At 50.5% G+C, this 21,375-nt stretch overlaps 1 protein-coding gene across 2 annotated transcripts in view; it reads left to right on the top strand.

Annotated features, from left to right (window-relative positions):
* TASP1 (taspase 1) overlaps positions 1-21,375 on the top strand; it is an 834,089-nt gene that overhangs the window by 127,571 nt on the left and 685,143 nt on the right. For both annotated transcript variants that reach the window (XM_086927723.1, XM_086927724.1), the window contains exon 2: positions 4,123-4,340. In XM_086927723.1, coding sequence (XP_086783849.1) covers positions 4,202-4,340 — 139 coding nt within the window. In that variant the 5' untranslated portion in view covers positions 4,123-4,201. The remainder of the gene's footprint in view (positions 1-4,122; positions 4,341-21,375) is intronic.

The raw sequence follows: 21,375 nt of genomic DNA, 5'->3' as shown, positions 1-21,375 counted from the left end.
GTTATCATGGAACAGCTATTAGGACTTGGTTCCGCAAGCTGCAAACGGGCTCAGCTCATGCCAGAGCACCATTTCACACGATTCCATGCACTCTGCCTTTAGGATTGTTAAGGCCTGCCATAGGAGTGACTGATAGGAATCTGTGTGTCCATTTTTAGGGTTAGATATAGGTATACTATATCTACAGCAAAGGGTGATTACACGACTCTGCCCCAGCTGTCATGCAGCCAGTTGTGTCAGATTTAGATGGCCATCCAGGGGTGGCATAATACATGCTTCAGCCCCTGGTAGGCCCTGGGTACACCTATGCCCTGAGTTACAGGGTCTGATAAGGTGGCCCAGTTCCAATTGGATAGGTACCTAAGGTACATGGAATCCATTTTACAGAGAGAGCAGTAGGCCTGGGGTCCTGATTGGCAGGGTCCCAGGTCGACTATGTCAGAAACCAGCTAAAACACAGGGCAAAAAGTTGGGGGCAACCATAGTCAGGAGGTACCTTCCTACACTGGGGTCACCCGGCTTCGGGCGGCCCCCTGGCCGTGATGGGCCCGTTCAATGGAAAAGCATTTGGAAAGCCCTCAGGGTTGCAGATGCTTTAGAACTAGTTCCTCCACGAAAAGATCAGCGGCCTGCCCCTCTGCGCGCTCTGGAACGCCAAGAATGCGGACGTTATTGTGCGGCATTCTTCCTTCGTAGTCAGCCAGCTTTAGAGCCATTGCCTCATGAGAAGTACACAATTCGGTCACCTGACATTTAAGAAGGGTGATATTGGTTACTAGTTCCTTTGCGGTACTCCTCCTGTGCCCAGTCGATCCGTCATTTTCCTCATATCTTCCCGAATCAGAGCTACCTCTGTTGCCACTGTGTCTATCCGCGTCTCGAGGGAGGTCCTTACCGTTGTGATCGCCTCAAGGATGTCCATGTTCGAGGAGTCCATGGCCTCGCTCGGGGCCACCGGCTCCCCCTGATCCTCTCCCTGTTGTTTTTGCCATGCAAATGTGTCCAATTTGGCCTGTGTCGCCGTGCGGTTGCTGCGTTCAGATGCCATGTTGTATTGTATTCATCCCGGTGGTCGCTACACAGTGTGGGGGTGCGACCGTTACTCCCCACCGCCTGCAGTGGACCCTTCACCACTTCACTGCGACTACCACCTCTCAAAGGAGCCCGCACTGTCCAGTTCCGCCCTTTCTTCAACTGCCCCCAAGCTTATCAGCACGACTTGAACCAGGCGCTGCCTCCGATCTGTCCAGCTTCCAAGACAACCCGCTCCACCAACAGCGCCTCACCCAGTCTGGTTGCCTGGCGGGAGGGTCAGGGTGTCAAACAAATCTGCGAGGTCACACCAGCTCCACTGACCAGATCCAGACACAATAGTGGCCAAACTCTCCTTCCCTCAATGCGCTGTGCGAGTGCCGTCCTCGCCTGTCACTCTGTCTACAGTCAGGCCACACACTCCACCAAGCCCCTGCAGCGAAACACCTCTGGGCCCCAGCATTCCCCAGCACTCGATTGACATCAAAACAGTGCAGCAGTGACTACGCCGGGTGCCCAGGGCCGCACATGGGGTGCTTCACCAGGCGGAGGGGGTCCTTCAGAAGTCCAAGGGCTCTATTGCTCACAACCTCCACGGTCCCCTGGATAGTCCCCTGTCCAGTTATGCTGTATTAACTTCGACCACCAGGGCTGCTGGGTGGCTCCCACCCGGGTTGGTTTACTCACTGTGGCGCAGCTACGGGGCTGAGCCGTGGGGCCTCCCAGATCAGCTTCGCCACTTCAGTATCTCCATCTCCACCAGGCTGCTTATTTCACCCCACTAGCAGGTTTCAGGGCGGTGAGGCGTAGTCAGGGCGATGGGCTTGCGTGCTTTATTTCTCCGGCCCCCACCGGGCCAGGCCTCAGCAGTGGTCTTGCGCAGCACACTCACTCCGCCCGGCTACACATCTGCCAGCGAAGTTGTCTCTGGTGGCTCCTGTGCATGGAGCCCTCCCCGGACCACAGCCGTGATCGGCCCCAGATTTGGCCCGCACCTCTCGCGGCCGCCACAGCTCACAGGGAGTCCCTTGGGGAGAGGATTCAGCCGGGGGATATCAGAGGAAACGGATGGTTCGGGAGTGGTGCTCCGGAGCTTAGCTACCGAGCGGCCATTCCCGTCGGCAGTTACCACGCCCCCCAACTGTTAACTTTTTAAATGTATGTATCCAGTTTTAACTTAATCGCTTCAGCGCGGCGCGAATTTTCGCACTGTGCTGAAGATTCGAAAACGGGCGTGGTCGTGACGGAATTGTTCCGTCACCAGCACAGCCCAACTGACGCTCGTGACGGAACCGTTCCGTCACGAGTGTCGAAGGGGTTAAATCAAACATCCTTAATAGAAATTTCAGCCAAAAAAAGACAATTATTCGCAATGTTTATAGATTTGGCTTTAAAGGAATGTTGTATGGTAGTGTGAAGCATATCGGGTAAATAGCATGGGAATTGATATGTATGTGTGTGGACGCAAAGAACTGTAGAATAATATTGAAGTAGGGTAAAAGGTCAAATGGCAGTTGTACCTTCAAGCCAAACATAAAAATCCATATAGGTTAATGACTGCCATCCTCCCATCTGTGCTGCCACCAGATAAAAAGAACATAAATGATCTGTTTAAATAAGACACTTAAAATGTCATGTTAGTTCCCCTAAAAGTTCAAGCTTAGGCAGCTGGTTAAATTAAAAAAATGATCACAGCTGCATGGAGGGCAAGCACTTTTATTTTTTGGCATGACACAATAGTTGCTTAATCAAAACAAGTACTCCCGGCTCCCAACATGTGGGCAGAGCCAAAGCCCCTCACTAGTAATGCTCACATAATTGTCTGCGCTGTCAAAACAAGCTATTGTGTGAAATATTTTAAATAATGAACACGTTGGAGGACCTCACCAAGACATTGCGAATTCTTTTATGTAGGCACGAATAGAAAACCCCAGAGAGGAACATGGTCATTGTAGAGTTTGAGATTCTTGATTGGACAGAAAAGGTAAAACAGGTGGCAGCAGTTGTAAGGTAACAGGGTCTTTGTATTTCTGTACTTGAGCTTGATAACTCAGAGATGTCAGAACATGCAAATTATAAATAAAGAATTACTTTTAGCACCTTTATGTGTAATCTGGCAACCTTGAAAGTAGTGGGTGAGAGAGTGAAATGACGGGTTATACACGTTTATTTATTTGAAAGGTTTTATATAGCGCGAACATGACCCGTAATGGTATCAGGGCATTGTACAACAGGAAGAGGATAAGATTGGTCAGTAAAAAGTAAACATAGTTTATGCACTTACCATAGGCTTAAAGCTAAACAACCTGCTTCCTAAGCCGGTGATACCCGAGCAGTCAATTTATTTTTACTCTTTATTGCCCTGCCGTTCTTCTTTAACTTTGTTAGGAATTGTGTAAGATGAAACCTCGAATTCTAGTGCAGTCAATCCTTGTTGGCTTTGTTCTTCCCTTCAATGTTTTAATTCCTTATCCACCCTGTATTGTTTGGGGTATTCTGGTTAGTGTCATTTTGGATGTTAATTAACTTACTGGTAGATGTGATAAAATAGGAATGAGTGATTTTGTTTTATTATTCCTTATGTGTGCTATTGTACAAGCTCAGTAAATTGGAACCATGACCTTGTTCCAACAGTCTATATCAGTCTTTGTGTTGGTGATTTACTTTTACAAGTTGTTCTGTGGAACACTTTTGCTGCAACCGTTCATCAAAAAGCTGAAGTATCTACGGTTTAGATGAGCTAGACCAACTTGTTCAAGGAAGCATTCAGTAGGCTTCTAATTTGTTGTGAAGTTGGTGTTTTGCTATATATTTTTCTTTTACATAATTCCTATTCTCACACAATCACATCCAATAAATCGTTGAAACGTGAATATAACAGGAAAACTTAAGATGCTAAACATAAAGAAGACTGTAACATGCTATACGACCGGCATGTTAAAAACTTGATAAAATCATTTACTTAAAAAACATACGGGGAATAGCTTGAGATCACACACTGATCAAAACATACATTGTTAGTGCGTAAAGATATTTTTTCCTTCTTTGTTGACTTGCACATAGCAAACATTTCTGTTGGTTTTCCCATAGGTGGATTCCTCTTTATGTTTGGATCTGGATGTTGGTACCCCCATTTCCCTGTAGAAGATGATAAACGTGAGATGTGAACATGGAGAAGGTCATCAGCTCACCAGAAGTACCGTCTTCCAAATCAACTCAGGTCGCAGGTGTAAAGGTCATGGCCAAAGAATTAGATTTAAATAATTCCCAGAAGGCAAAACGAGTAGGATTTGTGCTGGTACACGCAGGTAAGCCAATTGAAGGATTGATCTGTTCTAATGCACATAAGAGGTAGTGATCATACCCACTAAATGTGTGATTTTTGGTGAGTTACTGCAGTGGCGGAAGAGCAGCACAACCCAGTGCAAGGCCCTACACATTAGCCCCATAAAGAACAGGACTGCACAATTTTCACCTTTACCAACCCATGCTGCCTGGCACACCTGCTTCTTCTGTGTATTTAAGGTCAATGACTCCGTGAGTCACTAAGATACTTGTTTAGGTCATGGTTCCTCAATTAGCAATGAATTATGGTGCGCATTCACTATTATTTTGTCTCTCAATTTTTATAATAATAAAATATTATATTATAAGTGGAAAGATGGTGCTGTTATTGTAATGAAAGAATCATAAGCACATTCTTCCTACCTCGGCTGATAGATCAACAATGGAGAAAGGTTCTGTTTGATGCACACCATTCACAAATATTGCTCGGACATTCTCAGTTTACTGTGAGCCACAACGACATACAAAAGATACCCTGTAACTCTTTTGCAGCTTTTTTTAACTTGCTGATATTTAGTCCTAGAAAACGAGAGGCGGCATTTGGAATAAAACTGAGCTAATTACCCATCAGTCACTGACCCACCCTCAGGCAACATAGCCAAAATGTTGTTTTCACAATCCTACCGCAGATTATGGTTAAGAATATTTGAATAAGTGAAAGTTTTGAACAGACACAAATGTTTTATACCATCCACTTGTGAGTAATCTCGTGTGCTTGGTCATGATTGTATTATTTTTTATTTTTATTTTTTTAAAAGACCTTCATTTACACATGGTTAAGTACACGGAATGATGCCTACAACCCGGAGGCAGGCAGCGTCTTCATTAGAGCAGGGAACATTTAACACCGGTCCGGTGGCGTTTATGAGGTAGTCTATTTACATGCAGTGTACAACAGGATTATACGATTATTAGCGAGTGTTCTGGGTAAACCCAGGTCTTTATTTTTTTTTAAATTTTTTTCAGTAAACAAACCAAAACAATGCATACGCAGGTCACATCAGGCACATGGAGCACGCCGTAGATCAAACTAAGGAGTTGCGGTTCGGCACCAGCACAGGAAGTATGGCAGCTGTGTTCAAGAACATTATTTCTCTGTCTCAGGTGTGGGGTGTCTGGGATGGGGTGGTTCACAGATACCTCCTCTGTACTCGTTCCAATTGTTCCAGATCTCCCCCCATTTATTGGGGCATCCCTGGGCCACATACATCTTTCTCATTATTGGGACACCCCCGCGCCGCAGGTGACCCACTTGTGGGACACCCCCGCGCCGCACGGCCACCAGCTGCTGCGTGTGTTCCCCTCTGCCTGCCTTCTGCCTCGCTGACGCCGTGGTCGCTCCCCTCTGGTTTCCCAGTTGTTTTGCCCTAAATTTGTGCTTGTCTGTTTCTGCCGTCTGCTCGCGTATTTTGCTGTTTTTCCTTGTTTTGCCTGTAATTTGTGCTTGTCTGTTTCTGCCGTCTGCTCGCGTATTTTGCTGTTTCTCCTTGTTTTGCCCGTAATTTGTGCTTGTCTGTTTCTGCCGTCTGCTCGCGTATTTTGCTGTTTTTCCTCGTTTTGCCCGTAATTTGTGCTTGTCTGTTTCTGCCGTCTGCTCGCGTATTTTGCTGTTTTTATTTGTTTTGCCCTAAATTTGTGCTTGTCTGTTTCTGCCGTCTGCTCGCGTATTTTGCCGTTTTTATTTGTTTTGCCCTAAATTTGTGCCTGTTAATTTCTTTGTATCCCCTGTGCCGTGTCCAGTTTCCTTCCTGATTGGCCGCCTACCTCGCCGCCCTCCGCTCTCGCTTCCCGCCACCGACATTGGCCCCGCCCCTTTTTCTCTTCTGTTCCCTCCCCGCTCCCGCCTCCCAGCTGCTCCGCCCACCCGCGCACTTCGCCTTAAATGGCGACCGTGCGGACGCGCAGCGGTCACGCGCAGCGGGCACGCCGATTGTGCGCCGAAGGCGCGCCAAAGGTAAGCCCGTCTACGCCCGTCCGCGACCGGATCACGACCAGCGCCAGGACCCCTGGCCCACGAAGACCCCGACCGACCCGCCTGACGTACTCCGCCGCCACCCTCACCGCTCTCAACACCGGCCGACTCCCAGAATGCCATCAAGCCTCTCCACGACGTACCCACGGACCCTTCAGCTGCCACGCCTGCAAGTTCACCTGCATCCGGACCTGCTTCGCACCAGCACCCACCAAGCCGAACACCAGCAGTACCCACCTCAAGTGCATCCTGCTCAACACCCGCTCCATCCACAGACATGCCATCGAACTCTGGAACCTCCTCGACACCACAGCTCCAGACGTTGCCTTCCTCACGGAGACCTGGATGAACGCCTCTTCAGCTCCCGACATCGCCATCGCCATCCCAGAGGGCTACAAGATCGTCCGGAGGGACCGAAACGCCAACCAGATGGGAGGAGGCATCGCCATCATCCACAGGAGCACCATCCGTCTCACGACCAGCACCGACAACTCCCTGACCACCGCCGAACACCTGCATTTCCAGATCCACACCAACCCGAACACCACCCTCAGAGGCACCCTGATCTACCGACCCCCTGGACCACGCACACAATTCAGCGAGGACATCGCCGACTTCGTCAGCCCACATGCCCTCCCCTCCGCTGACTACATCCTCCTGGGAGACCTCAACTTCCATCTGGAGAACAACAACGACCGCAACACCAGCACCCTGCTCGACAACCTCACCAACCTGGGACTCAAGCAACTGGTGTCCACCCCCACCCACCTCGCCGGACACACACTCGACGCTGTCTTCTCATCCAGCAAGGACATCAACTTCAGCCACACCACAGAGCTTCAATGGACGGACCACAGCTGCGTCCACTTCACCTTCAAGAAAACAACGACCCACCACCACCAGCAACAGGCCGCCCGCAGAAGCTGGAACAAGATCACAGCAGACCAGCTCGCCACCTCCCTGAGCCAGCACCCTCCTGCCAGCTCAGCGAACCCCAGCCAGGCCGCCGACAACCTCACGAAGTGGATCAGCAACTGCGCGGACGAACTCGCCCCACTGAGGACCCCGCCCAGCAGACCCGGCAGCAAGAAAGCCCCATGGTTCACCGACGAACTCAAGAGCTCCAAGAAGAACTGCCGAGCCCTCGAGAAAGTCTGGAGAAGGGAACCGACACCGGACAACAGGACCTCCTTCAAACTTGCCACCCGGAAACACCACCAGCTGATCCGCGCCGCCAAGAAAACAGCATTCAAGGACCGGTTGGACAACAACGCACACAACTGCAAGGAACTCTTCAACATCGTCAAAGAGCTTTCCAACCCCAGCGCAGGAAACAACGACATCACCCCATCGCAAGACCTCTGCAACTCCCTGGCTTCATACTTCCACAACAAGATCGCGGACATACACAACAGCTTCAACAACCAACCAACGCACACCATGACCGAACAACCACCCCCCACCACCACCCTCCGCGCCTGGACCCCGATCAGCACCGAAGACACCATCCGCACGATGAACTCCATCCACTCCGGATCACCGACCGACCCCTGCCCTCACCACGTCTTCAACAAAGCCGACGCTGTCATCGCACCCCACCTGCGAGACATCATCAACACATCCCTCGACACCACCATCTTCCCCGAGAGCTGGAAACACGCCGAACTCAGCGCCCTACTCAAGAAACCAACAGCGGACCCCACCGACCTCAAGAATTACCGCCCCATCTCGCTCCTCCCGTTTCCAGCCAAAGTCATCGAGAAGACCGTCAACAAGCAGATGGCCGCTTTCCTCGAGACGAACGGATCCCTCGACCCCTCACAGTCCGGCTTCCGAGCCAACCACAGCACCGAGACCGCCCTCATCGCCGCCACCGACGACATCCGAGCCCTGATGGACAATGGAGAAACAGCGGCCCTCATCCTCCTAGACCTCTCCGCGGCATTCGACACGGTCTGCCACCGCACCCTAGTACGGCGCCTCAGCAACGTCGGAATCCAGGACAAGGCGCTGGAGTGGATCACCTCCTTCCTCGACGGGAGAACACAGAGAGTCCGCCTACCACCGTACAAGTCAGAGGCCACCGAAGTCATCTGCGGCGTCCCCCAAGGATCATCTCTGAGCCCCACCCTCTTCAACGTCTACATGAGCCCCCTCGCGGCCATCGTACGCAAACACAACCTCAGCATAATCTCCTACGCCGACGACACCCAGCTGATCCTCTCCCTGACCAACGACCCCGCCGCCGCCAGAGCCAACCTGCACGAAGGGATGAAAGAGGTAGCCGAGTGGATGACGACCAGCCGCCTGAAACTGAACTCGGACAAGACGGAGGTCCTCATCCTGGGCTCCTCTCCCTCCGCCTGGGACGACTCCTGGTGGCCTCCCGCCCTGGGCACCGCACCCAAACCGACAGACCATGCACGCAACCTGGGCTTCATCCTGGACTCCTCCCTCTCCATGACCAGGCAAGTCAACAACGTCTCCTCGGCATGCTTCAACATCCTACGCATGCTACGGAAGATCTTCTGGTGGATCCCCACCGAGACCAGGAAGACCGTCACCCAGGCCCTCGTCACCAGCCGACTGGACTACGGCAACGCCCTCTACGCCGGGACCACCGCCAAGCTCCAGAAGAGACTCCAGCGGATCCAGAACGCCTCAGCCAGACTCATCCTCGACATCCCACGAACCAGCCACATCTCCGGACATCTGCGAGACCTTCACTGGCTCCCCGTCAACAAAAGAATCACCTTCCGCCTCCTCACCCACGCACACAAAGCCCTACACGACCAAGGCCCGAGCTACCTCAACAGCCGAGTCAACTTCTACGCTCCCAAACGCCACCTCCGATCAGCCAACCACGCCCTCGCCGCCGTCCCCCGCATCCGAAGAGCGACTACAGGAGGAAGGTCCTTCTCCCACCTGGCCGCCAAGACCTGGAACTCCCTCCCGACCGACCTGCGCCTGACCCAAGACCACCTCTCCTTCAGGAAGAAGCTGAAGACCTGGCTGTTCGAGCAGTAGCGGCTCCCCCCCCCCCAGCGCCTTGAGACCCCACGGGTATGTAGCGCGCTTTATAAGTGTCACTGATTGATTGATTGATTGATGCAGCATGCACCAGTCCATGTCACGTTTCCACTCGGTGAGGCGCGGTGGTGTGGCAGCCCCCCAGAGTCTTGCTATGTTGCGTTTATCCACCATTTGGCCTAGCGTTGCCCAGATCCTGCCCCTTGCCGGTAAATCAGTCGGCTCCCAAATGTTGAGGAGACAGCGCTTCGCCTCTGGGCGTATCTCACCTCCCACACCTCCTGCATACAGCGGGTCACCCACACCCAGAATATTTGCAACCGTGGGCACTCCCACAGCATGTGGAAGAAGGTGCCAGCTGAGCCACACCCCTTCCTACACTGGTCATTCTCACTTCCACCCATGCTCTGGAGCCTGGTACACGATATATACGCCCGGTGGAGGATTTTGAGTTGAACAAGTCGCAACCGCGACGAAATGGCCACCTCCTTAGGGGAGGCTAACTCGCTCCTCCACTCCTCCTCGTCTATTTCCAGGCCGTCTGCCTCCCATCTCCCTTTAAGCCCACAAGCAAGTCGGGAAGGTTATTTATCAACTTCTTATATGTGAGCGAGATGGCGTGTTCTGGTATTAGGCCATCCAACAATCTGTCTTCGAGGGGGGAGGCCTGGGGGGGGGGCACTGTACCCTGCGGGATATTCTGTTGCAGGGCGTGACGTATTTGAAGGTACCTGAAGTATTCCGTGTCCGCAAGCTCGTAAGTGGTCTGTAGGTAGGAAAAGGATCTGATCCCTCCAGAGTCCCAAAGTTCCCCCACCCGGGAAATGGCGATCAGGTCCCAGTTTCTAAACCCTTTAGAGCGACCTAGGAGGCCGAGTCGTTCAGAGGCCCAAAGCGGGGTGGCCAAGGTGAGTGTGTTGTGCCATCCTATGTTCCGTTGGACCCTGTGCCACAGTTGAACCGAGTAAAGTGTGGGCCCGTCAGAGCGTGCCTGCCCGGTCGTGAGTAAAGCGCCTCTTCATAGTTCCCCCCCGGTAGTAGCCACCTATCCATCCCATAACCCGGGTCGTTACCGTCACTATAGGTGCCCTGGTTGACCGCCGAGAGGTGCGCCGCCCAGTAGTACCTACGGATGTCGGGCAAGGCTATACCCCCGTCGTACCAGCCCAGTGTCAATTTCTGTAGCGCTATCCGGGGCGCCCCAGACCACAGGAGGGTTCGCTGAGCCGCCTCCCCCGCAGTGAAGTAGGTGGGTGGGACAAGGTCTGGGTAGTTCTGTAGGGCGTAGAGAAACCGCGGCAGTGCCATCATCTTAACTAGCGCCGCCTGGCCCAGCAGCGACATGGGGAGCTTCTGCCAGGCAGCGGAGTCGCGCTGGAGCCTCCGAAGGGGCGGGAGCAGATTGCGTTCATACATTGCCTCCTTATCCTTGGACATGAAGATGCCCAGGTACGTGAAACCTTCGAGTGCCACCTGTATAGGACAGTTTCGCGGCAGGATTGGGATGTCTCTGTGGAGAACATACAGGTGAGATTTGCTCCAGTTGATGCTGTACCCGGAGTTCCTGCCAAAGTTGGTGAAGATGTCTAGGGCCACTATTAGTGATTTCCTGGGGCGGGAGAGGTAAAGGAGGATGTCGTCAGCGTACAGGAAGATTCTATCCTCCCAGCCATCTGTCCACTGGAGTCCTTTCAGGGAGACATCCTGTCTAATCCAGGTGGCCAGAGGTTCCAAAGAGAGGGCAAATAAGAGAGGCGACAGCGGACATCCCTGGCGCGTCCCCCTTCCCAGCGCTAACGTCTCCGACACCTTGTTCACGACCACCTGTGCCAGCGGTTCCGAGTAAAGGAGTCGAACCCAGGCAATGAATCTGGGTCCGAACCAGAGTTTACGGAGGACCGCCATCATATACGGCCACTCTAGAGTGTCGAAGGCCATGGTGGCATCTAGCGAGACCCCCATTGCATCTTCAGTCAAGGTGTGGCACCTCCCCAGGACCACGTTGAGTCTACGAAGGTTGAGTGCCGTATTTCGGCGGGGCATGAAGCCCGACTGTCCCGGTGGACCAAGGTGTGAAGGACCGGCTGGAGTCTGTTCCCCAGGACCTTCGCCAGGATTTTGGGTTCAGCATTTAGCAGGGATATGGGCCTGTATGAGGTACACAAATCCCTGGGCTTGCCTTCTTTGGGAATTGTGACGATCGTCGCTAACTTTGGTCCCTGGGCAGCGTCCCGACCGACTTGCTTTCATCAAACATACGTTTGGGATGAGGGCTGATGCCCTCCGGTTTGAGCTTATAGAGCTAGATCGGGAGACCATTTGGCCCGAGTGCCTTCCCAGGGTGCAGATCCCTGATAGCACGCTCCAGTTCCTCTGTGGTGAGTGGTCCATCTAGGAGGTCGCGTTCCGTATCAGAGAGGGAGGGTATTTTTAGGTCCGCCAATAGGTCAATGGAGTCTTCCTCCGGGCGGTCTGACCCCTTACTGTAAATCATGCGGAAGTGACAGGCGAATTCCGCTACTATATCTTGCGGTTCAGTGAGTAACATGCCTGTCTCCGACCGCAATTCTGCTACTACTCTATTGGCTTGCCGCTTTTTATCGAGCCAGGCGAGGAGCTTGCCCGCTTTGTCTCCTTGGTCGTAAATCCTGGCCTCCTTAGAGGCTACTATATTCTTTGCCTTATCAGTTGCCATGTCCCGATATTCAGACGTTTTAAGGGCAAGTCAGTGACGCGTCCCCGTCGTGTCCGCCGAGCGCACGGCCTCTTCCAGTTCAGCTAGGTCAGTCTCGATCGCGACCAGTTGTGCCTCCCTCCCTTTTCGTCTACCCGCAATTGCTGAGAGAGCCTCTCCCCTGAGGACCGTCTTGAATGCCTCCCAGAGCTGGTCGCGGAGTCCACTGAACCGACATTGCTAGTGAAGTAGTTATCTATTGAGCTGGCCAGTGTGTTACGTAGGTCTTCGTCACAGAGGTGCCAGGCATTGATTGGTGCCACACACCCCTCTCGCTTGTTGCCCATTGTGAAGTGGGCCATGACCGGTGAATGGTCGGATATACCCCTCGCCAGATAGGGTCGCTGCATGTACCACAGTGTCTCGGTGTAGCGGAGTGAGGATGTAGTCTAGGCGGGAGAAGGAGCGGTGCGGCCCGAAAAGAATGTGTATTGTTCGTCCGTAGGGTGCGCCATGCGCCACACATCTTTGAGGCCAAACGTGTCTAGGAAGTCACCCAGCCATCTCTGCCCCAGTGGTGTGTCCCTTGGTGGGTGCCTGTCTAATGTACCGGATACAACCGCATTAAAGTCTTCCCCTATGAATAATCGCCCCTCCGGGAGGGACAGAAGGAGTTTCCCTAGGTCGGTTTATGTCTGAGACTGAAGACCCGGTGGGATGTAGCTCGATGCCAAAGTAAGCCGTGGCCCTCCCATGTGCCCGAGACCGATGCAAACCTACCCTGTGGGTCCGTTGTTGTGTGTCTGATCAGGAGGGGGAGGTTACGCCGGAGGAGGATGCCCACCCCCCTTGATCCGGAGGTAAAGCCAGAGTGGGCCACCAGAGTGTATCCATATCTATTCAGTGCATGACAGGTGTTGCCCAGCAGGTGAGTTTCTTGGAGCAACACCGCGTCAGGGAGGTGGCGCTTGATGAATTGCAGCACCATTGTTCTCTTAAGCTTATCCCCCAGCCCGTTCACATTCCAACTTAGTACCTTGAGACTTTTTCCCCAGTGTTTAGCCATAACCTTTCCTTACGATCTGAAAAGGACTTGTGTGCCGTGCCTGCCATTGTGATTCCCCAGTGCCTGTGCCTCGCAAGTGTGAACAAACAACCACAACAGAATTGTCAGAGTGCCATGACATCCCCCTTCCCCTTTCCCCTCCCTAACATCCTTCCACCCTACCTCGGTCTCGATCCACCCCCACAACTGGCAAACTCCCCCCCCCCCCTCCCCGCCCCCCTCCCTGCTCCCCTGCTCCGTAGGTTTGAAACTACCCACATCCCCAATTAGCAGAGTGCCTTTCGCCCCGAACTACCCATAAAAAGGAAACTAGGAGTCTGAGTGACCCGTCCTCCCTCCTGGTGTACCTCCTTCCAGGTGCGTGTGCTGGTCCGGCCCCACCCACCGCCCGAATCCCTCCCCCCAACAATAAGGCACGTAGTCTATGCATCAGATCTACAGGTCGGTGTGACTGGAGTCAGTCCCCCTCATCTTCTCTAAGCAGAGCCCCCACCCCATTATTGTGTGGTACCCCCAGTGCAGTTTACCACTCATTCACGGAGGGGCCCCTCAGTCTCGCGTCCAGCCGCACCACGTTGAGTGTCCCATCTCGGGAGCGCTGACTCTGTCTGTCCTGTTCCGATCTCCCCGCCATTGATTCCGGAGATCCGCCACAAGTGTCTCTCCAATCTAGACCCTCTGTCCCTTCTCCACCTGCGGGCGACTCTCTGTCTAATCAGTCTTGCACCTCCTGTGGTGTCGTGAAAAAGAAGTACTTTCCTCGGGAAAGGACTTTGAGTTTGGCCGGAAAGAACATCATATACTTGATGCCCCTGTCTCTCAGCGCCGCCTTGACCCCCGCAAAGGATCGCCTCTCTCTCTGTACCTGGAGGGTGAAGTCCGGGAAAAACCATATTGCGGCGTTCTCGTAGTGCAGGTCTCCGGTTTGCCTGGCCGCCTGTAGAATTGCGTCCCTGTCTTTATAGTTAAGGATCTTAGCAATTATTGTCCGTGGCGGCGCCCCTGGTTTTGGCTTCGGGATGGGTGCCATGTGTGCTCGTTCGACTGTAAATATTTTGGACAGACGCTTGGGCTTGAGGCGATTAAGGATCATTTCCTCCACAAGGAGTTCGGTGCTGGGCCCCTCGATTTCTTCCGGCACGCCTACAAGGCATATGTTGCTTCTTCGGGCCCTTCCTTCTTGATCCTCCAGCCGGAGCGCCATCTGTCTGTGCTGGTGGACCAGATCGTCAACCCGCTTTTCCAGCTGTTTTCGTAGACATCCGCAGTTCTACAATGTCCGCCTCGTTCACTTTTTCAGACGTCTTATTGAGGTCCGTGCGTAGGAGGTTGACTTCAATCGATATTTTGTCTATCTTCGTCTCCAGGGTCGCCCCCAGTGATTGTATGGCCGTCTTGATGCTGGTCAGGGATGGTTCTTTCTGGCCCTGTGGGTCACTGGCTGGCACTTCCGTTCGCTGTGCGCCCCTCTGGACCGTGTATTTGTCGATGTTATTGGACTGAGTAGAAGTTCCTTGTTTAGGCCCCATCTCTGCCTACTATTATCACAGGGCCCCGTATGAAGCGATCCAGGAGCTCAGGACTAGTCTGCGATTGCTTCCTGTCTGCCCCAGGGCACGGTCTCGGAGAGGCGGGCTCGTCCGGGGCGTTCTGTTCCCCTATGGCTGCGACTGTAGGATCCCTGACGTCGTGGTGGTTCCCGGGCACAGTGAATTTTAACCGGCTCCTGCCTGGCGGCGCGGTAATGGCGCTCCCAGCGCGGCTATCCCCCACGAGGCCCACTCGTTCTGGGCGTGCGGTGCCCGTTGCACGAAGCCCAGCAGCACCGTCCCAGGTGGCACTCAGACGTTTATCCGTATGTGGGGCTGTGACTGGTCACCGGGCTGGAGACTGACCACCAGGGGGTAGGCCGGAGCACGAGCTGTGTGATCTCTCCGCGCCCACTGTAGCCTAGCTAGGTCGGGCCCACAGTCTGCGCGGGAGGTTTCCCCAGTACCTCGGCTAAGGCACACTGTCCGTTTGCCCTCCGGTATTGTGGCAAGCTTTATGGGCCCCTTGTGGTGTGGCGGTCCCCCGCCGAGGCCTCGCACTCTCTTGTAGACCACCTGATCTTGTTGCAGGATCGTAGGCCGCGAAGCCGGGGACTCTCTTGCTGGTGTGGCCGGTGGTCTTCCACTGCCGATGCGGGACCGCCCCAGGCGCCGCCTCCGTGGCCGGCACTCAGTCTTGGCGCCAATCGTGCCCACTCTGTCAAGGCCGGAAAGGGAGCACCTGGCCAGTCCTCTGGTGTAATGGAAGTCCCCCGCCGATATGCCGCGGTCCGCCGTGGTCCGTGGGGTCAGCCCGTGAAGCACCCAGGCCGCAAGCCAGGGACTCTCCCAGTGGGGCGGCCGTGCGCTGCCGAGCGGCAGGGGGGCCTCTCCTGTCGCCTCGGACCCCCTCCGAGGCGTCACGTTAGCATATGGCTCCCGAGGTCGCGCCGTCCCGCACCCAGGCCGCAAGCCGGGGACTGGTCGTCTCCACAGTCTTCATTCTGAGTCTCTTGGATTGGAATGGAGTCTCTCCGGGCAGGCACCCCCTCCTTGCTGGCTCCTTCTACCTCCTCCTCTGCTGGAGTTTTGTCTTCATGAATCCACTTAGCTGCAGAGGTCCTTAGACTCATTCCTTCCCTCGTCCCACTTTTCCCACTTTGTCCTCTGGTGTCTACTGAAAAGGAAAGTAGAAAGGAGAACAAAAGTCATATATGTATGTGTCCACTACTTCATGGTCATAAAAATACTTTTTTCATCATTACAGTAATGACTGACAAAGCGTTGTATTGTCACCTTTACCACTACCATATCCCATGCAATGTTATAATTCCCATTTGCTACTTTTAACTGTTAAAAGTAGCAAATGGGAATTATAACATGATTATCGACATACACTTGAAGATGAAGCACTGTTACTTCCCCCTCAAATATTACCCTTTGTCTAAAATATTCATACACAAACATCACTTTCGCACATGGGATGCCACAGCTTGTTCCAGCAATTTCACCCTCACATTCCCTCACAATGGCAAATAGGAACATATGCATGATTATGACGTCATCCAGTTGATGATAGATATCAGTGGGATACATTGCTATTAGCTGGACTTGTGATGGTGACTACTTTTAAGTGTACATTGAATATATAATACTTAAGTATTTATTACTTGTGTAGTTAATTAGAATCTTACAAATAATAAAATCATCATGATTTGAGTACATTAATTTGTATTAAGTTGGCCTAAAATACAGAACCTAGAAATGTATAAATCACACCCAGTTGTAAAAGTACACATTGGTGCTTAACCACACATAAATCGTGATTCATCAATAGGAACAGCATAGCAAATAAATATAAAAACAATAATTAAATAGGTAACAATCTAAATAAGGGTTTTCCAGATGAGAATCGAAACATTTCCATGTCCTGATTGTTTATGCTAAAACTAATTCTGACTGTGCAAGTCCTGATTCCTGTTTTAAAGAAGTGAGGACAAACCAATGTTCCATTCTTCCTCGAGAAATGAATAGCAGCGGAAAATATGAATCATAGAATTTGTCGTGAATTGTTTTTCTTGTAATCTCAAAATCTGCATGCTGCATTGTGAGATTTATAAGAATGCTACCTTTGCCTCAGTTGGTAGATAGAAGCCTGGGCGAAGCACAGTTTTATGATTTTAAACCTAGTATGGTGGCTTAAGACCTGGCTGTAATATTTTTATTTGCTAAAAGGCTCATATGATTGTATACCCCATTTCTTTTTTGGAAAAAGAGAGTTACGTCAATGAGCCAGGATGTCATTCTCTTTTCTTCTATAACTCTTTTTATTCAGTACTAGCAGCCCGTCCCGACGTTGTCCGGGTATGAATCGTATGAGTAGTATATTGTTTTGTAGGATTTCGTTTTGATAGCATTCCTTATCTGTGACAGGCCTGTGAAACACTCCGATTCACAGTGCACTGCTGATGCACTTAAGAGTGCGCGTTCAGTAGTGTGTGAACTCGAGTTTCCCTACTTTATTTTTCCTTGCAATATTATATAGCGCGAACTCGACAACATGGCATGAGCACAATTTACAGTACAGAAGAACACACTCATTTGTGGTAGGCACGTGGAGACAAAGCGATTTGCCTGGAATCACAGGATGTTGAGCTGATGCCGACGTAGCTCCCCAGCTCTAAAGTTCGCAATTCTAGAACTTGTGGCGGGAGGTGTGTCTAAAAGTGTATGTTGGCGCTGGCCATCAATGAGAGAGAACTGTGCATTTTTCAAATGGGTGGTGAAAAAAATATGAGTATGTTGTTGATGTGGGCTGCCGTGCCACCAATGTACTTACCGGGGAAGGGTAAAAACCTATTATTCCGCAACTTTCTTTCCGCATACCATCACTCCGCATACTTTCATTACAAAAGTACCATGACTCGGCAATGCCCTTATAACGCATGGCATTACATTTTATATGCTTTTACCACGCATACATTTAAAACAAAATTTGTTGTAAATGCATGAATGGTAAAAGCATGTTTTTTTTAAAAGTTTGGATAAGGTAAGTATGGGTATAGGGGTATATGTTTTGGGGGACTGAGGTATATGTTTTGGGGTCTTTGTGTATTTTAAGGGTTTAGATATAGTTTTGGGTTATGGGGTACAGGGGTAGTTTTAGGGTTTAGGGATAGGTATGGGTTTTGGGGTACATGGGTATTTTTAGGGTTCAGGGCTAGGTTTGGGGTTTGGGGTATAGTGTTATTTTTAGGGTTCAGTGGTAGGTTTGGGGTACAGGGGTATTTTAAGGGTTCAGGGCTAGGTTTGGGTTTTGGGGTACAGGGGTATTTTTAGGGTTCAGGGCTAGGTTTGGGTTTTGAGGTACAGGGTTATTTTAGGGTTTTGGAGTAGGTTTGGGTTTTGGGGTACTTGGTTTTTAGGGTTCAGGGCTAGGTTTGGGTTTTGGGGTACAAAGGGTATTTTTAGGGTTCAGGCGTAGGTTTGGGTTTTGGGGTACAGGGGCATTTTAAGGTTTCAGGGCTAGGTTTGGGTTTTGGGGTACAGTGGTATTTTTAGGGTTTAGGGCTAGGTTTGGGTTTTGGGGTACAGGGGTATTTTTAGGGTTCAGGGGTAGGTTTGGGTTTTGGGGTACAGTGGTATTTTTAGGGTTTAGGGCTAGGTTTGGGTTTTGGGGTACAGGGGTATTTATAGGGTTCAGGGCTAGGTTTGGGTTTTGGGTTTCGGGTTTCAGGGGTATTTTTAGGGTTTAGGGATAGGTTTGGGTTTTGGGGTACAGGATATATTTATAGGGTTAAGATGGGTTAGTGTTTAAGGGTGTTGGGGTATTTTAAGGAGTAAGGGTGGGTTATGATTATGGGGTGCAGGGGTATTTAAAGGGAGCAGGGTGGGATTAGCACACGATATGAGACATAGCATGAAGGGCGGAACGTACCACACGCCCCCAGCAATTGTCACGCCCCCAGCACACGCCCACAGCACAACGCAGACACGCCCACAAGGGACTACTTTACTGGCACGGTTCTTTTACCTTTTAAATGTATATGGTGGGCGTCTGCATAGCCTATGTCCTTCTGCTGCAACTGCCCTTTCCAACTCTGTATTGGATGTTGTGTTTGGTGCTGTGGTTCCTGAGATTACCCGCCTCAAAGGTTTGGGCTCTCTCTTTATTATATTAGTATAGATTTCACAAACGTAACAACCAACTGTATCAAGCACTTAGGTAAAAATGAGATATCTGTGGTCTCCATATTTTCAAGTGTTTTCATCGGCAGCCTTGTGCCAGACTGACTACCTTTTCTGACATGGCGCATTCTGTAGCCATTCTCTCATTGCGGGGGCCATAGGGCTATCGAGTATTTAGCTATACCACGATTTGTTAGTAAAAATACCATTCGGATTAATTTCATAACACATTTTGGGAATCCCTGCTCTGCCATAATCCCTAGTGGGGAAAGTTTCGGTGACGATGTCATACGGACCTGCAATACTTTGGTCACCATCCTTGCTATCCTGGACCAGCATTTCTAAATTTTTGGGCAAAACCATATCGGGTGGAAAGAATTTCCTGTCACAGTACCACATCTATGGCAGTTCAGGGGCAGGCATTCACCTCATGTCCCAGAGGTGTTTAGCTTTGTAGTATGTTCTGAGTACATCTCTAAATTCAATGAGGTGAGGCATGGTTGGGATCCCTAGGAGGGATTTAGTTATCAGTTGAGATCTGACCACAGCTTTTAAAGAGATTTTACTCCACCATGCAGCTTCAATGTCTAATTCCTTTATGAAAGTTCCGCCCATTTCGTCCTAGATTAGTGAGTGAACCTAGACCAATCACAATAAGACCCGCAACATCCCTTTCAGCGAGCTCAGATCAAAATGCCTGACTCAAAGGCACAATTGTTTTAAAGCAGGCCACACAAGCTAGGTCTTTCCTGATTAAGTTGAACTTTAGTCTAATTTTAGCCTGGTTTATGCTCTTGGGGAGATTAAAGATTTTCCTAAATGCAGCACACTGGACCTTAGCAAGACATTGGATACTGTCTAGCTAGATCTCCTGAACATAAGTTGTGAAGAGAAGTAGTATTGCATTAACTATTTATTGAAAATTTGCCACAGAGGGGCTTTCTAATATTCCCCATAGCCTTCTTAATGCAAATGTCAGTGCAGCCAATGTTTCTTAGTATTAAACAGATACAGATGAGGGATACCACAAACAATGATCCACACCCTCCAATAATTATGAGGCATACGATAAACAAAAACTACCTATGTATCAGTTGTTATTGTTTCTGCGACCTTTCCTAAACATCGTAACTTTAGTTATGAACTCCAGATCTGTTTGAGTTGTCGTAATGCTCCAGGCCTCTTAGAGATTAGATCAGGCCAGTATGGCTTCTGTCGTGGATCAAGTTGACAATATCCCTTTTCTGTGAGTCACACTGGCGAGATAAGTGTTTCTAGTGTGTATCTGACATGGTAGAATCAAATATTATAATTGGTGTTGGGTGGAGTTGTCAATATTAAATCTCTCATTATTTAAATTAGGCTACATGATCGCAGGGTCCTGAACATTCTTCAGACACCAGCACCTGATTTCTTTTTACCAAGTTATTGTTTGCTAGACTATTTTACAACTTTTAAAATCTTGCATTAAGATACAAAAAAAAAAAAAAAAATTTACATTGACAATCTTAATTCAACTACATTTGAGAAGACATGTTATCAAGTCTATATGGACGTAATAAGTGAGACACATTAAAAATGAGCCATAACACTTAAAAACTTTCAATACACAGTTTAAAATATTGCCTCTTATACATCTCACTGCCTTGCTTGTGATCCAGCGCCCCTACAGAAAATCTTGTCTCAACAACGCTACCCAACACCATGATACTCACCATTAATCATAAACTCTTCACAAGGCCCATAAACAACTGAGACAAATATTGGGCAACTGAATCATGTGACCTAATTAATCGGAACTATTCACAAACTATTTACATATTATACACAACTGCAGTTTGTCATCATCATCATGAAAATATAACGGAAACATCTAATTAAGTCACTTAGGAAAATGGATCAACTGACTAAGCATAAACAAGACCAGCTTGTCATTTCAAAATCTAATTTATTAATTTTAGGTTTAAAGCTTTTTATTAAGGCAAAAACATAGGGGGAAAGGGAACAAGGAGGGGAGGGGTATACACATTACAAATCAAAATAGCAAAGTGAAAATAATGAAGCGTGATGATGGACAGTGGCTACTGCAAATGAAGTTTCGATGAACAAATAGAGAAGGCTAGACATGGTTGCCACTGTCAAGAAGGCTAGAAAGTGAAAGGCAGAAAAGCAAGAAGCCCACTCTCCCTCCCCCCTGAAACCCTCCCCCCAAACACCCCAACTCACCCCAACTCCCTCCCAACCCCCCCGTCCAGTGCTAGGCAATGATGCGTCCTGCCGCCCCACCCCACTCCCCCACCCCATGAGCCCCCATCCCATGTCTACTTAGTTAGCTGGGTCCACAGGAGGTGTCAGTCTCAGGAGTCTAAGGTACCTTGGACAGGTAAGTTCTCTGAATTCTGTGGACAAGAGCGCGTGAAAGGGTTTGCCACAACTCATCAAATTGCTCCACGTCCCCCGCCACCATAAGCGATAATTTTTCCATGCCTAAAACATGCCAGAGTCTGTGTAGCCAGCCCGTGATGGAGGGGACCGTGGT

Source organism: Lissotriton vulgaris, chromosome 6 (genome assembly GCF_964263255.1).
Source record: "Lissotriton vulgaris chromosome 6, aLisVul1.2, whole genome shotgun sequence".
Lineage (NCBI taxonomy): Eukaryota > Metazoa > Chordata > Amphibia > Caudata > Salamandridae > Lissotriton > Lissotriton vulgaris.
This window is presented reverse-complemented; position numbering and strand designations above follow the sequence as displayed.